This window comes from Triticum aestivum, chromosome 2A, assembly GCF_018294505.1.
Source record: "Triticum aestivum cultivar Chinese Spring chromosome 2A, IWGSC CS RefSeq v2.1, whole genome shotgun sequence".
In the NCBI taxonomy this organism is placed as follows: domain Eukaryota; kingdom Viridiplantae; phylum Streptophyta; class Magnoliopsida; order Poales; family Poaceae; genus Triticum; species Triticum aestivum.
The window spans coordinates 746,721,766-746,739,351 of NC_057797.1; the positions used below are offsets into that span (position 1 = coordinate 746,721,766).

At 42.2% G+C, this 17,586-nt stretch overlaps 1 protein-coding gene across 2 annotated transcripts; it reads right to left on the reverse strand.

The window, feature by feature from the left end:
* Nucleotides 1-2,136: 2,136 nt before the first annotated feature.
* On the reverse strand, nt 2,137-4,294 carry LOC123186386 (uncharacterized). 2 transcript variants are annotated; one of them, XM_044598164.1, is made up of 5 exons: nt 4,106-4,294; nt 3,932-3,975; nt 3,709-3,799; nt 2,808-2,878; nt 2,137-2,726 (listed from the first exon to the last, which is right to left on the reverse strand). In XM_044598164.1, exons 1-5 carry the CDS (start codon nt 4,170-4,172, stop codon nt 2,535-2,537), a joined length of 465 nt encoding a protein of 154 aa, XP_044454099.1. In that variant the 5' UTR covers nt 4,173-4,294; the 3' UTR covers nt 2,137-2,534. The 2 variants fall into 2 exon arrangements, with proteins under 2 accessions (XP_044454099.1, XP_044454098.1); XM_044598163.1 differs by having other exon boundaries at nt 3,709-3,802; nt 4,106-4,288.
* Between the last annotated feature and the right edge of the window lie 13,292 nt (nt 4,295-17,586).

Here is a 17,586-nt window from a genome sequence, read left to right on the forward strand (position 1 = left end):
ACATGGATGCAGTCGGAGATGGAGATGAGGGTTGGTGTTGTAGATGGAATTGGTGTAGATGAAGTTGATGAAGAAGCTCCAATGATATGCCTTGGTTTTGTGAGAATTCCCGGCCCCAGACGTCCGAGAAAAATACTTGGGTTCTTTGTTTTGCCCTGATGGTGAAAGTCCATGAAAAATAAAGGTGTATTTTTAGAGTGGATGACGGTGATATGTTAAAGGAGAAGAAATGTGTCATGGAAGAGTAGAGAAAGAAGATGAACAATACATGGGGAAAGACGGTTGGAGAAAGAAGACGACAATTTGATCGTTAATTTTCGATCCAACACCTTAGACCCCTTCGTTCTAAACGGACTGATTTAATATTAAGAAAACATTTAATTGATGAATTGTTTTTTTCTCTTCTGAGGCTGGCCTGCTCAGAATATATTCTTTTCATTCAATTTTCCTAAATCTCAGTCGGTTGAGACTTGATTATGTCTCAGTCGATACTATATTTATAGGATATTACATTTAGATCTGTGTAATTTCTTTCTTTCTTTTTTATACATGTTATGTCATTTGACTGAGATTTGGTTAAGTTTCAGTCGATTGAGAATTCACACCCTTCTTTGTACTACGTAAATAGTAGTTCTGTGTTCAGTTTGGTCCTGAACTCCTGATGCGCGCTACGTTGGCTCAAGAGAGGTCCTCAAGTTATTTCGGAAAAAAAAAAAAGAGGTCCTCAAGTTTTTTGACCGAGTCCTATAATCGGCTGGTCCTATAATACTCCAGTGGACAGTGAAAACATGCATACATCCGTCTTGTTCCATGTGTGTGCAGCATTGTTCGTTTCCGATCGATGAGAGCGGCACGCAGGCAGGCGATATCATTATGAGCGTCAGGTGCTTGTCAGCACGCATGGAGCCATACATACAAAATCAAACACAGAAACCACTAAACAAAACGATCTCGTCAGAACCGAACAACGTAACGGTACTACTGTTACGTGCATCTTCTACGTGGGTCTGCTAGGACAGTACACATCCCAACGCATGCGTGCATGACCGATGGAGAAGAGAAGTGAAGGCACAACCACTCCCTCTGTCCGTCGCGAGGAGAAGTGAACGTGGACATCACGATTCAGAAACTTCACAGTGGTAAGATCCGATCGATTGCAGTACGTGCATCAGTGTATACATGCTCTGTGCCGTTTACCTCAACCCATTCTTTTATACGTATGGTTATTTACATGGGTGTGGCCTCCAAGTTCCAACGCTTGACGAGTAGTAGGAGTAGACGACTGCCATTAATGGAGTCACCGAGTCATGCACGGATGGGCATGCCGGCCGGCGCGTACGCTGACATGCATGCATGCATGACAAGGTTGACATTCTGACAAGAACCATAACGGTGCCTTGGCTCCGTTGAGTGCAAAACAAGTCAAGCCTGCCGGCCGGCGCCGCACCCGTCGTTCGACCGAGTCCACCGTCGACGCAGTGCCGGTGCCATGCATGCGAGTACGCGCGCTGATCTAGCCCACGCCGTAGCCCACATCGATCGCCATCTCGGCTCCGTGCAGCGGCGCAGGAACACGCCCATGTGCATGGACGCTGCCGGCCCTCCTGCTGTCGAGGGGAGGGTCGGTCTCGCCCTGGCCTCGCCGGAAAGCTACGGCGCGTCCGTCGCGCGCGACAGTAACGCGTGCCAGGTCCGGCCATGCATCGACCATGCATGGTGGATCCACATCCACAGTACCGGCGCGGCGCCACTGCATGCACTAAACACGCGCCCATTACGCAGCTGCGACAACGTTAACCACCAGGACGGCCCGCCTAATTCATGCACACGCAGTAGAGGACAGGTCGCACACACTGGACATTGCATGTGACGAACCTCTCCTGGCCGGCCGTGTCCCTCACCCATCGACCAGCTCTTAACTAATTTGTCAAACCAGCTAGCTCGTTAAGTGGAACATACTCCATTAAAAATCTAGTATCTCCCACCGACCATCTCGTAACGCAAACGGTCTAGCTAGGAGTAGCTCGTTAAGTGGAACATACTCCAGTAATATTAATCAATCTGTTCTATGTGTCACATGCACATAAATGTAATAGGCGTCGATCTCACATATTCTCACGGCAAAGTCACGGAGTAGTAATATATTACTAGAGGTCAAAACGGCGGTGCTATTTTACATACACCGATACACGGGCATGCATGCATGTTACTACAATCGCGGGAAACTCGAGAGGGAAACGCCAAGCTTTGGTGTGTACTGCCAGTAGGACGATCGTCTCCAGTCTTCACAAAAGGCGCAGCGATTCCGGCGACGCTGTCTCTGTCCCGTAGCATCATAGTATCGTAGTATCAGTCTACCACTTGATCAATTAGCTGTACCGCACTATTCTATTCCATCCATCAGGATCCATAAGCTAATAGCTAGGCCAAACTAGTAAATAAACCAGCAGCCGCGTACTGGTATTAGTGCTACTATAATAATCTACGTACTCAGCTCCAATATGTGGATCGATCCGTGTGCGCGCGCGCTGGATTCAGTTGTGGATGGGAGGCTTTCTGGCGGCCGGCGAGTAGTCCATCCCGGCGATGTCGATCAGGTCCGGGTACGTCCTCGCCTCCTGCTGCTCTGGCCGCCGCGGCAGCGCCCGGCGCGACCATGTCTTCTCCTCCTGGCCGCCACCGTGGCTAGTGACCTGCGCGTCGCCGTCGTTCCTCTTCGGGGCTATCTGAAAACACACGCATTAGCCATTCCGGTCAGAGCCTGAAAACCTGGGGGAAAAGAAGATGTGCGCTGCGACTGCACTGACCTGATGCTTGGCTGCTGATGCGTCGTCCGGTTCGGCGTGAGCCTGCGGCGACGGTGGCTTTTTCGCCTTTCCTGCACGCACCAAAGAGACCCCTCCCTGTTAGATTAAGGCTGCTGCCACAACTCAAGGAAGGTAAAATACTGCAAAAGCTGCACTGTTAACCTACTCGCTTTTAACTTGTATGTATACACGAAGTCTAGCTATGATTTACAGCGTCGTGTGTACTGTTGAAGGTCCGAAATGTCAGTGCGTGGCAGGCCATTAAGCGTGGTTTTAGTTATGAGTAGCATCTTCTAGTGTTTTCGTTTTTACTATCCTGACATGCATGTGACATGTGCGTGCTATAGTAGTACCGTTGCTGCTCAGAACCAGAAATGGAACTATGGGCCACGCACATATGCCAATGCATGCAAATGCATCCACAGAAAGAGAGGAACATGCTGGGAACTTGGGATCACAACAGCAGCCGGTGAAAAAAAAAGAGTAGCGGGTGAAAAGAAAACCAAACTGACGATGCAGAGAGCTAAAAACTCAGGGTTTCAGGTCGTACACAACATTAGCTACCAGTAGCACTAGTACTAATCATAGGGAATTGGAGCAGAACTGCTTAGTGCTTCTCCTTTTACATCACCCAAGCTCCAAACCAAGACGGACGCAGCACTAAGTCGACAGTTTTACTGCTGAACCAGGTAATTAGGGCTGCTAGCTGCGGCCTGCAAAGGGGGGAGGTGGTGGATATGCATCTGTGATTAGTGGTGATTAGGTTCATGGCCGCCCGGCCCGTAGTAATCTTCGTGGAACTTTGGCACGGCGGACCGCGCGTACGCACTAGCCACCACTTGGGTGTGGTCTCTATCCTTCACAACAATGGCAGTATGAGGCGTCTGCTCCATTGCTGTACCTGAGCAATTCCCATTGGACGTGCAGTGCTTGCTGGTGCCGGTCGAATCAGCGGCGCCATTGGGTTTGGGTGGCTGCCCGGCCAGTTGTTCCTGCTGGATGCACAAGAGATGCACAGAGGAAATCAGCAAAACTTTACCAAAAATTGTTCCAGTTTCAGGAAGGGAGAACTTCCTGGATCAGGAATTCAAGATCATTGATCATATACAGTACACGGCACTGACCTTGTTGCTGAGTGCTTCATGCAGGTCCTTGTCCAGCCGAATCCCTGCATTTCCAGAGAAAGGAGTTCCCAGTGAGCACTGATCCAGGATATAGGGTACCCCCAAAGAGCCACCAAATGCAAGAGCAAAATTGACAAGAGTGGGTCGCCAGCCATGCATGGAGATGGAGCATACCATGTGCTGTTGTAGCCAGAACCAGGAGGAGGAGAAGAGAAGCCAAGACCATCAATGAAGACCTCATGATCTGTATGTTGACCCAAATGAGCTGGGTTTCCTGAGGTAGTAGCAAGTGATGGCCTGGTGGGAGATGCTAGTGCTGATGCTAAATATATGGGAGGTGGAGCAGGTGAAGGAGAATGGAAGCAAAGACTAAGAAGAACTGGCCTCAGGCACTTGTATTTATAGACAGGCAGGGGCCTGAGGGTCTCCTCGCCGAGATCCACTCACTGGCCACACTGTACTGGCATGTCAAACTCCCAAATTAATTAAGGGGGAGCTTAAAAACAATTAGAAATGCTACATACCTTGGTGTTGGTGATTGTTCTTTAAGCCGCTTTTGTATCATGTGCTCTGGTTGGGCTGTCACTTTTTAAGGAAGGCTGTTCCCGAAAAACTTGGTACCTGTTTAATTTACCTCTTGTGCTTGTCCTGACATGATTCGGTTATAATTTATACAGGAATGCCCTTTTTAAGTGCTTCAAGCCTTCAAACTCCCATGCAACAACTGCTGAGACTTAGAGCATGGTTAATAATACAGCCAATGGTCGGCTATAAGGAGTTGTCGTGTCATCTAGAGTCAATCTCATAGTCGGCATGTACAATAGTAAGTTTTAAATTTATAATACTTTATTAATAGTTGGCCTTCCTTACATCCTCACAAAGCGTCTTGGATCTCGTGTTGTAGCTGGCTACTAACCAAGAACCCGTTTCTCTTCTCTCTCCTCCAACTAAGTAAAGATATAATATTATATTCCTTATAGCCTGTTTATGTCACCTTATTGGACTTGCTCTTACCAGGAGTGGCAGCATGGTCCCTACTTTCTTGCAAATTTGGTTGCATTATCATCTATTAATAATTGGACTGAGAAGCAGTCAAGGTGCTACTGCTCTAATATTCTTTGAACTTTTGGCTTTTTCTCTCCAAAAGATTGTGACTTTCTCCTACTTTTGCTCTGGATTTACTTTGTGGATTGTTCAATCGAGATTAATTGATGTTACCACAGGGGGCATGAACTTCAATACATGTCAAATTTTATGCCCAATCGGGTCAAGGCATGATGAATATGAAAACTGAAGTAGATGGATCTTGTTGATGCAGCATAAATAATGACAAAGTATTGTAAAACAAAATCAAAACAAGACAATTGCAACTATAGAAGGGTAAAAGATGTTGCTAAGCGGCATATTTTCTATAGGCGAAGCTTTGCCTATTTATGGCAACCTCCTTCCATGTTTAGGGCACTCTCAATGCATTGGCTCTTAGCATGTCATCCTACTTGGTGGAAAGAATTTAGAGACAACCACCCCAATACACTGTTTCTTAGGTGTCGTACGTAAGTGATACTACATTTAATCAATTTAGAGATCATGTTTGCATCTAAACATTGTGGCCTAATTGTGGAGAGAAGGGAAAGAGAGGAGCATAGAGAGAGAGGTGATATTGGATATGAGCATTAATTGCACTGCATACTGAAAAGAGGTAATAACCGTATCTCCACTAACATATAACTCTCTCATCCCCCTTCTTTCATTATTGTACCACGTTAGCATTTTACATATGAAATTGTCCTAAGACATGTTAGCATTTTACAAAACGCACATTCAAGGCCTCGTAAGACCCTGCTTTCCCAAAACTTCATTATTTCATGTTAAACTATCTTTAATTAGCGCGTTGGCGGCTCAATGTATCCAACAACCAATAAAGTAAGGCATTGGAATGGAAATAAAATTTGCCAAAATTTAACAGATTTTTGCTTGAATGTTGATTTCTTTTCAGCCGAACAGAAGGTGCAACTCTCAGAGAATGAAAACCTGGAGCCATCCTTTACTAATTAAAGTTGAGATTAAGAAGGATGGTTTTGATTCCTATTCTAATGGGACGTTGGCCCGGATGGTATCCCTTTTTTATTCTACCAGTTTTTTGGGAATTGATCAAAAAATCTTATAGCTATGTTTGGGGATTTCTATAATGAACATTTAGACATCTATAGGCTCAACGTTGCTATGCTTACTCTCATTCCTAAGGAGGTTGAGATTTTCACCAAAATTCTTACAAATAGACTCTCTATTATTATGTGAAGTTAATAGCTAGCAATCAATCTGCCTTCCTTAAAGGAAAGTGTATTTTAGAGAGTGTAGTCACTGCCCACGAAGTTCTCCACTATGTCCATTCTAGTAAAAAATCATGGGATAATCCTTAAGTTAAACTATGGCAAAGCTTTTGATAAAATAAGTTTTGACTTCCTAGTCGAGCTCCTTAGAATTATAGGTTTTTGTAACAAATGGCTTCCATGGATTAACCAAATAACCCATGGAGGTTTAGTTGGGGTCAAGATTAACAATGTAGAAGGAGATTTCTTTAAAACTGGGAAGGGCGTGAGGCAAGGGGGCCCCCTCTCACCTCTTTTTTAACCTAGTAGTGGATGTTCTTACCAAGATGCTCTCTAAGGCTGTTGTTCATAACTTGATTAAAGAGCTTTATCTTGGGGTTTGTCCCGAGGGTATTATTTGCTTCCAATATGCAGATGGTACCATTTTATTTATAGGTAAAAATTCCAACCATGCCCAAAACTTGAAAACTCTACTGAACTATTTTGATCAGGTTTCCTGGCATGAGAAGCAACTATAATAAAAGTAACTTATTCCCATTAATATGGATGGTGATGAACTTGAGCCTTTCATAGAGCTGTTGGGTGATGTCGCCTGAAACTGTGTCGGTATTTCCCCAAAGAGGAAGGGATGATGTAGTACGGCTACGGTAGGTATTTCCCTCGGTTATGAAATCAAGGTATAAATCCAGTAGGTGAACCAAGCAACACTACGTAAACGGTACCAGGGCACAAAGAACAAATACTTGCAACCCAACGCGTATGAGGGCCGGGGTTGTCAATCCCTCTTCGGGTAACGACACTAGAAATTGTCAAGTTGACGGGGTAAAATTGTGGTAGATTGGATAAATAGATCTCGATAAAATGCGAAATAAAATATGTAAATAAAAAGTGCAGCAAAGTATTTTGGGTTTTTGGAATAACTGATCTGAAAATAAAAGCAAATAAAAATAGATCTCAAAGGAAAATAATAGATCGGAAAGCAAATATGATAAAGAATAGACCCGGAGGTTGTAGATTTCACTAGTGGCTTCTCTCAAGAAATAGCACACGGTGGGTAAACAAATTACTGTCGGGCAATTGATAAAAAATCGAATAGTTATGACGATATCCAAGGCAATGATCAATATATAAGCATCACTTCCAAGATTAGTAGACCGACTCCTGCCTGCATCTACTACTATTACTCCACACATCGACCGCTATCCAGCATGCATCTAGTGTATTAAGTTCATGGAGCAACAGAGTAATGCAATAAGAACGATGACATGATGTAGACGAGATGTATTCATGTAGGAATAGCCCCCATCTTTTTATCCTTAATAGCAATGATACATGCATGTCTTGCTGCCCCTTCTATCATTGGGAAAACGCAAGATCGAACCCATCACAAAGCACCTCTTCCCATGGCAAAAAAATGATCTAGTTGGCCTAATTAAACCAAAGATTCGAAAAAGAAATATGAGGCTATAAATAATCATGCATATAAAAGATCAAAGAAAACTCAAATAATATTCATGGATATAGATCTGATCATAAACTCAAAGTTCATCGGATCCTAACAAACACACCGCAAAAAGAGTTACATCAAATAGATCTCCAAGAGACCATTGTATTGAGAATCAAGAGAGGGAGAGAGAGAGAGAGGAAGCCATCTAGCTACTGCCTACGGACCCATAGGTCTATGGTGAACTACTCATGCATCATCGGAGAGGCACCAATGAGGATGAAGAACCCCTCCGTGATGGTGTTTAGATTGGATCTCGTGGTTCTGAAACTTGCGGCGGTGATAACCCGTAAGTATAGGGGGTCGCAACAGTTTTCGAGGGTAGAGTATTCAACCCAAGTTTATTGATTCGACACAAGGGGAGCCAAAGAATATTTTCAAGTATTAGCAGTTGAGTTGTCAATTCAACCACACCTAAAAAACTTAATATCTGCAGCAAAGTATTTAGTAGCAAAGTAGTATGGAAGTAACGGTAATGGTGGCAAAGGTAACAGTAGCAGTTTTGTAGTGATTGTAACAGTGGCAATGGAAAAGTAAATAAGCGAAGATCAATATGTGAAAAGCTCGTAGGCAATGAATCAGTGATGGATAATTATGTCGGATGCGATTCCTCATACAACAGTTATAACATAGGGTGACATAGAACTAGCTCTAGTTCATCAATGCAATGTAGGCATGTATTCCGAATATAGTCATACGTGCTTATGGAAAAGAACTTGCATGACATCTTTTGTCCTACCCTCCTGTGGCAGCGGGGTCCTATTGGAAACTAAGGGATATTAAGGCCTCCTTTTAATAGAGTACCGGACCAAAGCATTAACACTTAATGAATACATGAACTCCTCAAACTACGGTCATCACCGGTAAGTATCCCGATTATTGTCACTTCGGGGTTAACGGATTTTTTCTGGAGGAAGACGAAGTGTGTGGGTGCAAGAATAAGTGGAGGGGGCCCACGTGGGGTCCACAAGGCAGGGGGCGCGCCCCAGGGGGGTGGGCGCGCCCTGGACCCTCGTGGCCAGGTGGTGGATCCCCCTAGTGTGTTCTCAGTGCCAATAATTCTTAAATATTCTAGAAAAAATCATATAAAAATTTTATGACATCTGGAGAACTTTTATTTTCGGGGTATTTTTTATTGCATGGATAATTCAGAAAACAGACAGAAAATACTATTTTTGCTTTATTTAATCTAAATAACATAAAGTAAAAAAAGAGGGTACAGGGAATTGTGCTTTCTAACTTCATCCATCTCATCCTCCTCAAAAGGAATCCACTAATAAGGTTGATCAAGTCTTATTAACAAACTCTTTCTGAATTGCATGAAACCGAAATTTTTTCGAATAACACTTGGTTACCTCAACGGGGATATGCATGTCCCCAACAATAAGAATATCATATTTCTTCTTGACAGTAGGAAGAGGAAATTCAAAACCTCCAATAATAATTGTTGAAGTTTTTCCAATAGAATTAATATTGTGGACTTGAGGTTGTTTCCTTGGAAAATGTACCGTATGCTCATTACCATTAACATGAAAAGTGACATTACCTTTGTTGCAATCAATAATAGCCCCTGCAGTATTCAAAAAGGGTCTACCAAGGATAATCGACATACTATCGTCCTTAGGAATATCAAGAATAACAAAGTCCGTTAAAATAGTAACGTTTGCAACCACAACACACACATCCTCACAAATACCGACAGGTATAGCAGTTGATTTATCACCCATTTGCAAAGATATTTCAGTAGGTGTCAACTTATTCAAATCAAGTCTACGATATTAAGAGAGAGGCATAACACTAACACCGGCTTCAAGATCACATAAAACAGTTTTAACATAGTTTCTCTTAATAGAGCATGGTATAGTTGGTACTCCTGAATCTCCTAGTTTCTTTGGTATTCCACCCTTAAAATTATAATTGGCAAGCATGGTGGAAATTTCAGCTTCCGGTATCTCTCTTTTATTTGTAACAATATCTTTCATGTACTTAGCATAAGGATTCATTTTAAGCATATCAGTCAAACGCATACGCAAAAAGATAGGTCTAATCATTTCAGCAAAGCGCTCAAAATCCTCATCATCCTTTTTCTTGGATGGTTTAGGAGGAAAAGGCATGGGTTTCTAAACCCATGGTTCTCTTTCTTTACCGTGCTTCCTAGCAACAAAGTCTCTCTTATCATAACGTTGATTCTTTGATTGTGGGTTATCAAGATCAACAGCAGGTTCAATCTCTACATCATTGTCATTGCTAGGTTGAGCATCAACATGAACATCATCATTAACATTATCACTAGGTTTATCTTCATTACCAGATTGTGTTTCAGCATCAGAAATAGAAATATCATTGGGATTCTCAGGTGTGTCAACAGCAGGTTCACTGGAAGCATGCAAAGTCCTATCATTTTTCCTTTTCTTCTTCTTAGAAGAGCTAGGTGCATCAACATTAGTTCTCTAAGAATCTTGCTCAATTCTCTTAGGGTGGCCTTCAGGATACAAAGGTTCCTGAGTCATTTTACCCCCTCTAGTCACAACTCTAACAGCATTATCATTTTTCTTATTATTTAATTCATTAAGCAAATCATTCTGAGCTTTAAGTACTTGTTCTACTTGAGTGGTAACCATAGAAGCATGTTTACTAATAAGTTTAAGTTCACCTTTAACTCTAGACATATAATCACTCAAGTGTTCCATCATATAAGCATTACGTTTTAATTGTCTACCAACATAAGCATTGAAGTTTTCTTGCTTAACAATAAAATTATCAAACTCGTGTAAGCATTGGCTAGCAGACTTATAACGAGGGATATCACCTTCATCAAATCTATAGAGAGAATTTATCTTTACTACCTGTGTCGAGTTATCAAGATCGTGTATTTCGTCAATAGGTGGTAAATTCTTAACATCTTCAGCTTTAATACCCTTTTCTTTCATAGATTTATTTGCCTCTTGCATATCTTCAGGACTGAGAAATAGAATACCCCTTTTCTTCGGAGTTGGCTTAGGAGTTGGTTCAGGAAGTGTTCAATCATTTCATTACTCAACATATTATTCAATAGCAATTCAGCTTGATCAACAATTCTTTCCCTGAAAACACAACCAGCACAACTATCCATGTGGCCTCTAGAAGCATCAGTTAGTCCATTATAAAAGATATCAAGTATTTCATTTTTTTTGAGAGGATGATCAGGAAAAGCATTAAGTAATCGGAAAAGCCTCCCCAAGCTTGTGGGAGACTCTCTTCTTCAATTTGCACAAAATTATATATTTCCCTTAATGTAGCTTGTTTCTTATGAGCGGGTTAATATTTAGCAGAGAAGTAATAAATCATATCCTGGTGACTACGCACACAACCAGGATCAAGAGAATTAAACCATGTTTTAGCATCACCCTTTAATGAGAACGGAAATAACTCAAGGATAAAGTAATAATGAGTTTTCTCATCATTAGTGAATAGGGTGGCTATATCATTTAATTTAGTAAGATGTGCCACAACAGTTTCAGATTCATAGCCATAAAAAGGATTAGATTCAACCAAAGTAATTAACTCAGGATCGATAGAGAAATCATAATCCTTATCGGAAATACAGATAGGTGAAATAGCAAAAGCAGGGTCATATTTTATTCTAGCATTCAAAGATTTTTCTTTAAGCTTAGCTAATAATTTCTTAAGATCATATCTATCATTGCAAGCTAAAAAGTCTCTAGCAGTTTCTTCATCCATAACATAACCCTCAGGCACAATAGGCAACTCATATCTAGGGAGAGAATCTTCATCATCACTTTCATCAATATTATCAGTTTCAATAATTTCATTTTCTCTAACCCTAGCAAGTTGTTCATTAAGAAATTCACCTAGTGGCACAGTATTATCAAGCATAGAAGTAGTTTCATCATAAGTATCATGCAAAGCAGACGTGGCATCATCAATAACATGCGACATATCAGAATGAATAGCAGGAGTAGGTGTCGCAAGTTTACTCAAAACAGAAGGTGAATCAAGTATAGAGCTAGATGGCAGTTCCTTACCTCGCCTCGTAGTTGAGGGAAAAATCTTGGTTCTTTCATCTTTCAAGTTTTTCATAGTGATCAGCAGATATAAATCCCAAGTGACCCGGGTTCGATCCCCGGCAACGGCGCCAGAAAATAATCTTGATAACCCGCAAGTATAGGGGATCGCAACAGTTTTCAAGGGTAGAGTATTCAACCCAAATTTATTGATTCGACACAAGGGGAGCAAAGAATATTCTCAAGTATTAGCAGTTGAGTTGTCAATTCAACCACACCTGGAAAACTTAATATCTGCAGCAATGTATTTAGTAGCAAAGTAGTATGGAAGTAACGGTAATGGTGGCAAAGGTAACAGTAGAAGTTTTGTAGTGATTGTAGCAGTTGCAACGGAAAAGTAAATAAGCGAAGATCAATATGTGAAAAGCTCGTAGGCAATGGATCAGTGATGGATAATTATGTCAGATGTGATTCCTCATGCAACAGTTATAACATAGGGTGACACAGAACTAGTTCCAGTTCATCAATGTAATGTAGGCATGTATTCCGAATATAGTCATACGTGCTTATGGAAAAGAACTTGCATGACATCTTTTGTCCTACCCTCCCGTGGCAGCGGGGTCCTATTGGAAACTAAGGGATATTAAGGCCTCCTTTTAATAGAGTACCGGACCAAAGCATTAACACTTAGTGAATACATGAACTCCTCAAACTACGGTCATCACCAGTAAGTATCCCGATTATTGTCACTTCGGGGTTAATGGATCATAACACATAATAGGTGACTATTGACTTGCAAGATAGGATCAAGAACTCACATATATTCATGAAAACTTAATAGGTTCAGATCTGAAATCATGGCACTCGGGCCCTAGTGACAAGCATTAAGCATAGCAAAGTCATAGCAACATCAAAATCAGAACATAATGGATACTAGGGATCAAACCCTAACAAAACTAACTCAGATTACATGATAAATCTCATCCAACCCATCACTGTACAGCAAGCTTACGATAGAATTACTCACGCACGGCGGTGAACGTCATCAAATTGGTGATGGAGGAAGGTTGATGATGATGATGGCGACGGATTCCCCTCTCCGGAGCCCCAAACGGACTCCAGATCAGCCCTCCCGAGAGAGATTAGGGCTTGGCGGCGGCTCTGTATCGTAAAACACGGTGAATCCTTCTTTCTGATTTTTTTTCTCCTCTAACGTGAATATATAGAGTTGGAGTTGAGGTCGGTGGAGCATCAGGGGGCCCACGAGGCAGGGGGCGCCCCCCCCCCCCACCCTCGTGGATAGGGTGTGGGCCCCCTGGCCTTGATTCTTTCGCCATTATTTTTTATATATTCCAAAAATATTCTCTGTGACGTTTCAGGTCATTCCGAGAACTTTTATTTCTGCACAAAAATAACATCATGGCAATTCTGCTGAAAACAGCGTTAGTCCAGGTTAGTTCCATTCAAATCATGCAAGTTAGAGTCCAAAACAGGGGCAAAAGTGTTTGGAAAAGTAGATGCGTTGGAGATGTATCAGGTGGTTGGAATTTTGTTGCGTCGACTCCCCTAGGGTTTCTGGAATATTTGGATATTTATAGGGCGAAGAGGCGGCGCGGGAGGTCACTGAGGGGGGCACGACCCCCCTTGGCGCGCCCTGGTGGGTTGTGCCCACCTCGGGCCTCCCCTCTGGTACTTCTTTGGCCCACTGGGTGTCTTCTGGTCCAGAACAATTCTCCAAAAAGTTTCGTTGTGTTTGGACTCTGTTTGGTACTGATATTCTGTGAACTAAAAAACAAGCAAAAAAACAGCAACTGACACTGGGAACTATGTCAGTAGGTTAGTCCCTAAAAATGATATAAAGTTGCTATAAAATGATTGTAAAACATCCAAGAATGATAATATAACAATATAGAACAATCAAAAATTATAAATATGTTGGAGACTATCATTGGATGTAGTGCGGGCAGTTTCCCTATTAAATATCTGGGGATTCCTCTCCATCATGATTAAATTTGGAAAAAAGGATACTCAACCTCTAATAGATAAGATTTTGAAAAGGATTGTTGGCTGGAGAGGAAAGCTTCTCTCCTATAATGGTAGACTCATCCTTATTCAAGCATGCCTTGCAAGCATTCCTATTTACCTTTTGTCCTTCTTTAAATTCCCTTGGTGGGCCATTGAGATTATTAATTTCCAAATGTCTCACTATGCCTGGAATGACTTTCAAGGTCATAGGAAGCTTGCTAACTGGAAGCTTGTTCGCATGAAAAAATAATTTGGGGTCTACATATTCCAAACCCACAGGAAGTTGAGCTCTTCCTTCTAGGATCTTGGATCAAAAGATACTCTCAAGGAGAGGGCAAGCTTCGAAACAAATTATAGATCATAAATATATGACTAACAAGTCTAACTTGTTTGCCCCAAGCTTTTATGCCAACATCTCTAGGTTTTGGAAAGGGGTTAGATCCATCATCTAGCCTCTTAAGTTTGGGTATAGGTGGACAGTTGCCGATGGGAGGAAAATCAGGATCTAGGGGGCTACTTGGTTTGGCACCTCACCTCTGACTATTCAATTTTGGCCTATATATACTATTTGTAATGAGCATTCCAAATGCATTAATGAAGTTTGGGATGGCCACCAGCTTAAGTTGTCTTTTAGGAGAACTTTTAGTTATAAATGTATGAATCAATGGTTTCCAGTTGGTAGAAATTGTCAAAAGTGTTGTTTTCACAAATGACATTGTTGTTCTGCTTTGGCAACTAGAAAACAAGGGACAATATGCCACCAGTTCTCTTTATCATGTGATCAACTTCTATTGGATTCAACCAGTTTTCATTCAGGTAGTCTGGAAACTTAGAGTTCCACCAAAGATTCGTGTATTTCTCTAGTTGCTTTCTCATAAAAAAATAATTACTAGGGACAACTTAAGGAACATACATATTATAAAACCCCTAGACTTAGTTTTTGTACTAATGATGACTCAATCTCCCACTTATTCTTTGATTGTGTGGTATCTAAATGTATATGGTCTTTCACTAGTGATCAATTTAAAGTTCCCACGGGACATGGTTATGAATCATATGCTAGATACTGGATTTCGAACAATAAAAATTCGGTGTTAAATATTGTCTACCTTATGGTGTTTGTGGAAATATAGGGACTCTGTGTTTAAAAAAAAATCAAATGGCTTTCCATTGCTCAGTTTTGCAGAATGATCCTAAAAACCATCAGATATTGGGCAACCATGACCCCGGAGCAATACAAATCGAATCTGATGCAATTTGTGACCTCCTTGATGAATTCCGTCCAAAAACCTATGATGATCCTGAGTGTGGCTGGCCAAGATGTTGCACGACGACCCTGGGTTGCCTCTTCCTGGAGATTTTTAGCACAAATTCAAGATCTCTAAATCTGAAGGTGTTCGCTTCGAATCTCAGGTCAAGAAGCGAGGTACCAGTGGAAAAGTTACCTCATCCATGCTAGTGTCCACCCTTGATGGATGTTGGTCACCCCAGTCGACTTTGACGCCCCGTTGAAGACTAGGAGGACAGAGCATGAGATCTGTTGACCGTGTATGTATCGTTGCAGTCCCTTCTCTATATTCAGTGTCTAAGTCTGGTTGTGCTCAATTTATCCATCTTTCAAGTCTAGTTGTCTTCTGTTTATTCTGTTTTACTTCCGAACCACTCCTTTGTGAGTTGATATATGAACTTTGGCTTTGTTATGATAATGGCGCTAGAGAGAGCCTCCATGTTTGTCTATAAAAAAATAAAAATATGGGCCTCAGAGTAACTAAATAAAGTCAATTTTATGTGACTAAACAGAAAATCATGGATGCGTTTGGTATATATATTTTAATGCATATATAAGTCGTAAACCCCAAAGGAGGAAGTAATAATGCAAAAGTTTGGCATATTTTCATGGATAGCTGATAGGCTATCGGAAAAAGACCTAGGACCTTCAAGGTTTTCATAAGTCTAGGTTGATGCTGCTAGCCATCCGACCTGATCTCGATTCACTGCACACACAAGAAAATCTCAGCATGGAGCATTGCTTAGACAAGAAAATCTCAGACGACTTAATCAGATCTTGAAAAGCCATAATTAGTACAGAAAGTATCATTAATAAATTCATTGGGAACCTTTTAATTAACTTGAATAGTTATTGAAATTTATATATACTCCTTGCAACTATTGCAAACTTACATCAACTACATTCACTTCAGGGTGAGAACCCAAGATCTAGCATTCGGTGTTGGATCTGGCAACAACAGCGCTCGCGTGTCGTTCTTTTCTTGAAGGCATTGTTGTTGAAGCACTTTCTCCATGGTCGAGTGTTGTTATCAGTCGTGGTTGACGTTGATGGTTGTTGCGGCATTGTAGTTGACTTCGACGGGACTTTTTGGTCACGTTATTTTTTTATTTTTGCTTATTTTTTATATTTATGTTGGTTGTGTGCATCATTAATCATGCAGAGGCCGGGCGTGTGTGCTTTGGATGATTGTATTCTTTTTTATGCGACTTTATGAGTCGATAAAAACACTGTTTATATTTTAAAAAAACTACAGCTACTCTAAATTTAGATCGGCTACCCGGTCAATAAGAATAGGATCCAACCACTTGCTATGATAGTTCCATGCTTCTCTCCATGCATTTGCCCCCCATACTCGATCGACAAATGGGTTTTTGTCCACATAAACTGCAACAGGATGCTGGTCTTGTGGTACGGCATTGTACTGAACGTACCCGAAAAGGTTGAAAAACTTTGTGACGGCGAATGTACGTAGGTTTGAACGAATTTGTCTTGTCCCCGGGAGAAATCTCCCGAGTTCCAACGGAGTCAATGCCGTGGATACGCCGAACATATGCCTGCTACGTACCGATCCCACCACTGTACGTACCACCCGGCCCGTGGTTATCAGTCGGCACCATCCCATGTCTCTCGGGCAAGACCATGCAATGTCTTTCAAAAAATCAAAGAGCATGCATGCAAGGGAAAGGGATCAATCAATTTCCACTACGTGCTAACCTAGGAGTAGCAATTTAAAACCAGCTAAACCCACCTAGTAGTGGCATCAAAAGCTTTCACCAGTAGAATATTAGGCACACTAGATCTTGTTCCTGTGGCCGGGCATACATCGGAGATCATGTATCCTTTTGAGGCCAGGCTTAGTTCGACCGCCGTAACGCACAAGGAGGAGGGAATAATGTTGGCCCTGAACTGTACACGGCCGTACGAACAGTGGCTAGCTCGCACTAGTTTTAGCTTTTGGCGTGTACAAGGCCCCCCTGTCCCCTCCCTGGTGTTGATGATCATACCGTGCTGCTTATCTTAAGACATGTTGGGGCGTACTGTGAGAGTAGAAGCCAGTCCAGATAATTGGGAGGTAGGGTAGGTGCATGGCCAGGTGCCCGGGTGCAGGTGGGCGTGGGAGTTTGGGGGGGCGTTGGAACTTGGCCACGGGGCCGGCCGGGCCATGCACCATGTACGTAGGCGTAGTGTATCATATAGCTAGGCTCATCAAAGCTCTCCTGCGCCAGGGGGGCGCGGCTGAGTGGGGGATCTCGCCGCGCGGCGCCAGCTTTGACCAGATGCCCTGTGTTCAAAGCCCAGGCCCCAGGCTCGCACGCACCAAAGGTGGCGCAGTGCGTGTGAACTCAGACGCAGCACGTACTACAACATGCCGTCACCTTTTTTTTTCTCAAAAGAGATTATAATCTATTCTATACAAGTTCATCAGAGATACAAAGTATCTTATAAATGTTAATAAATTACATCCAGCTTTCTAGACCGTCGAACGACCATTATATAATTCT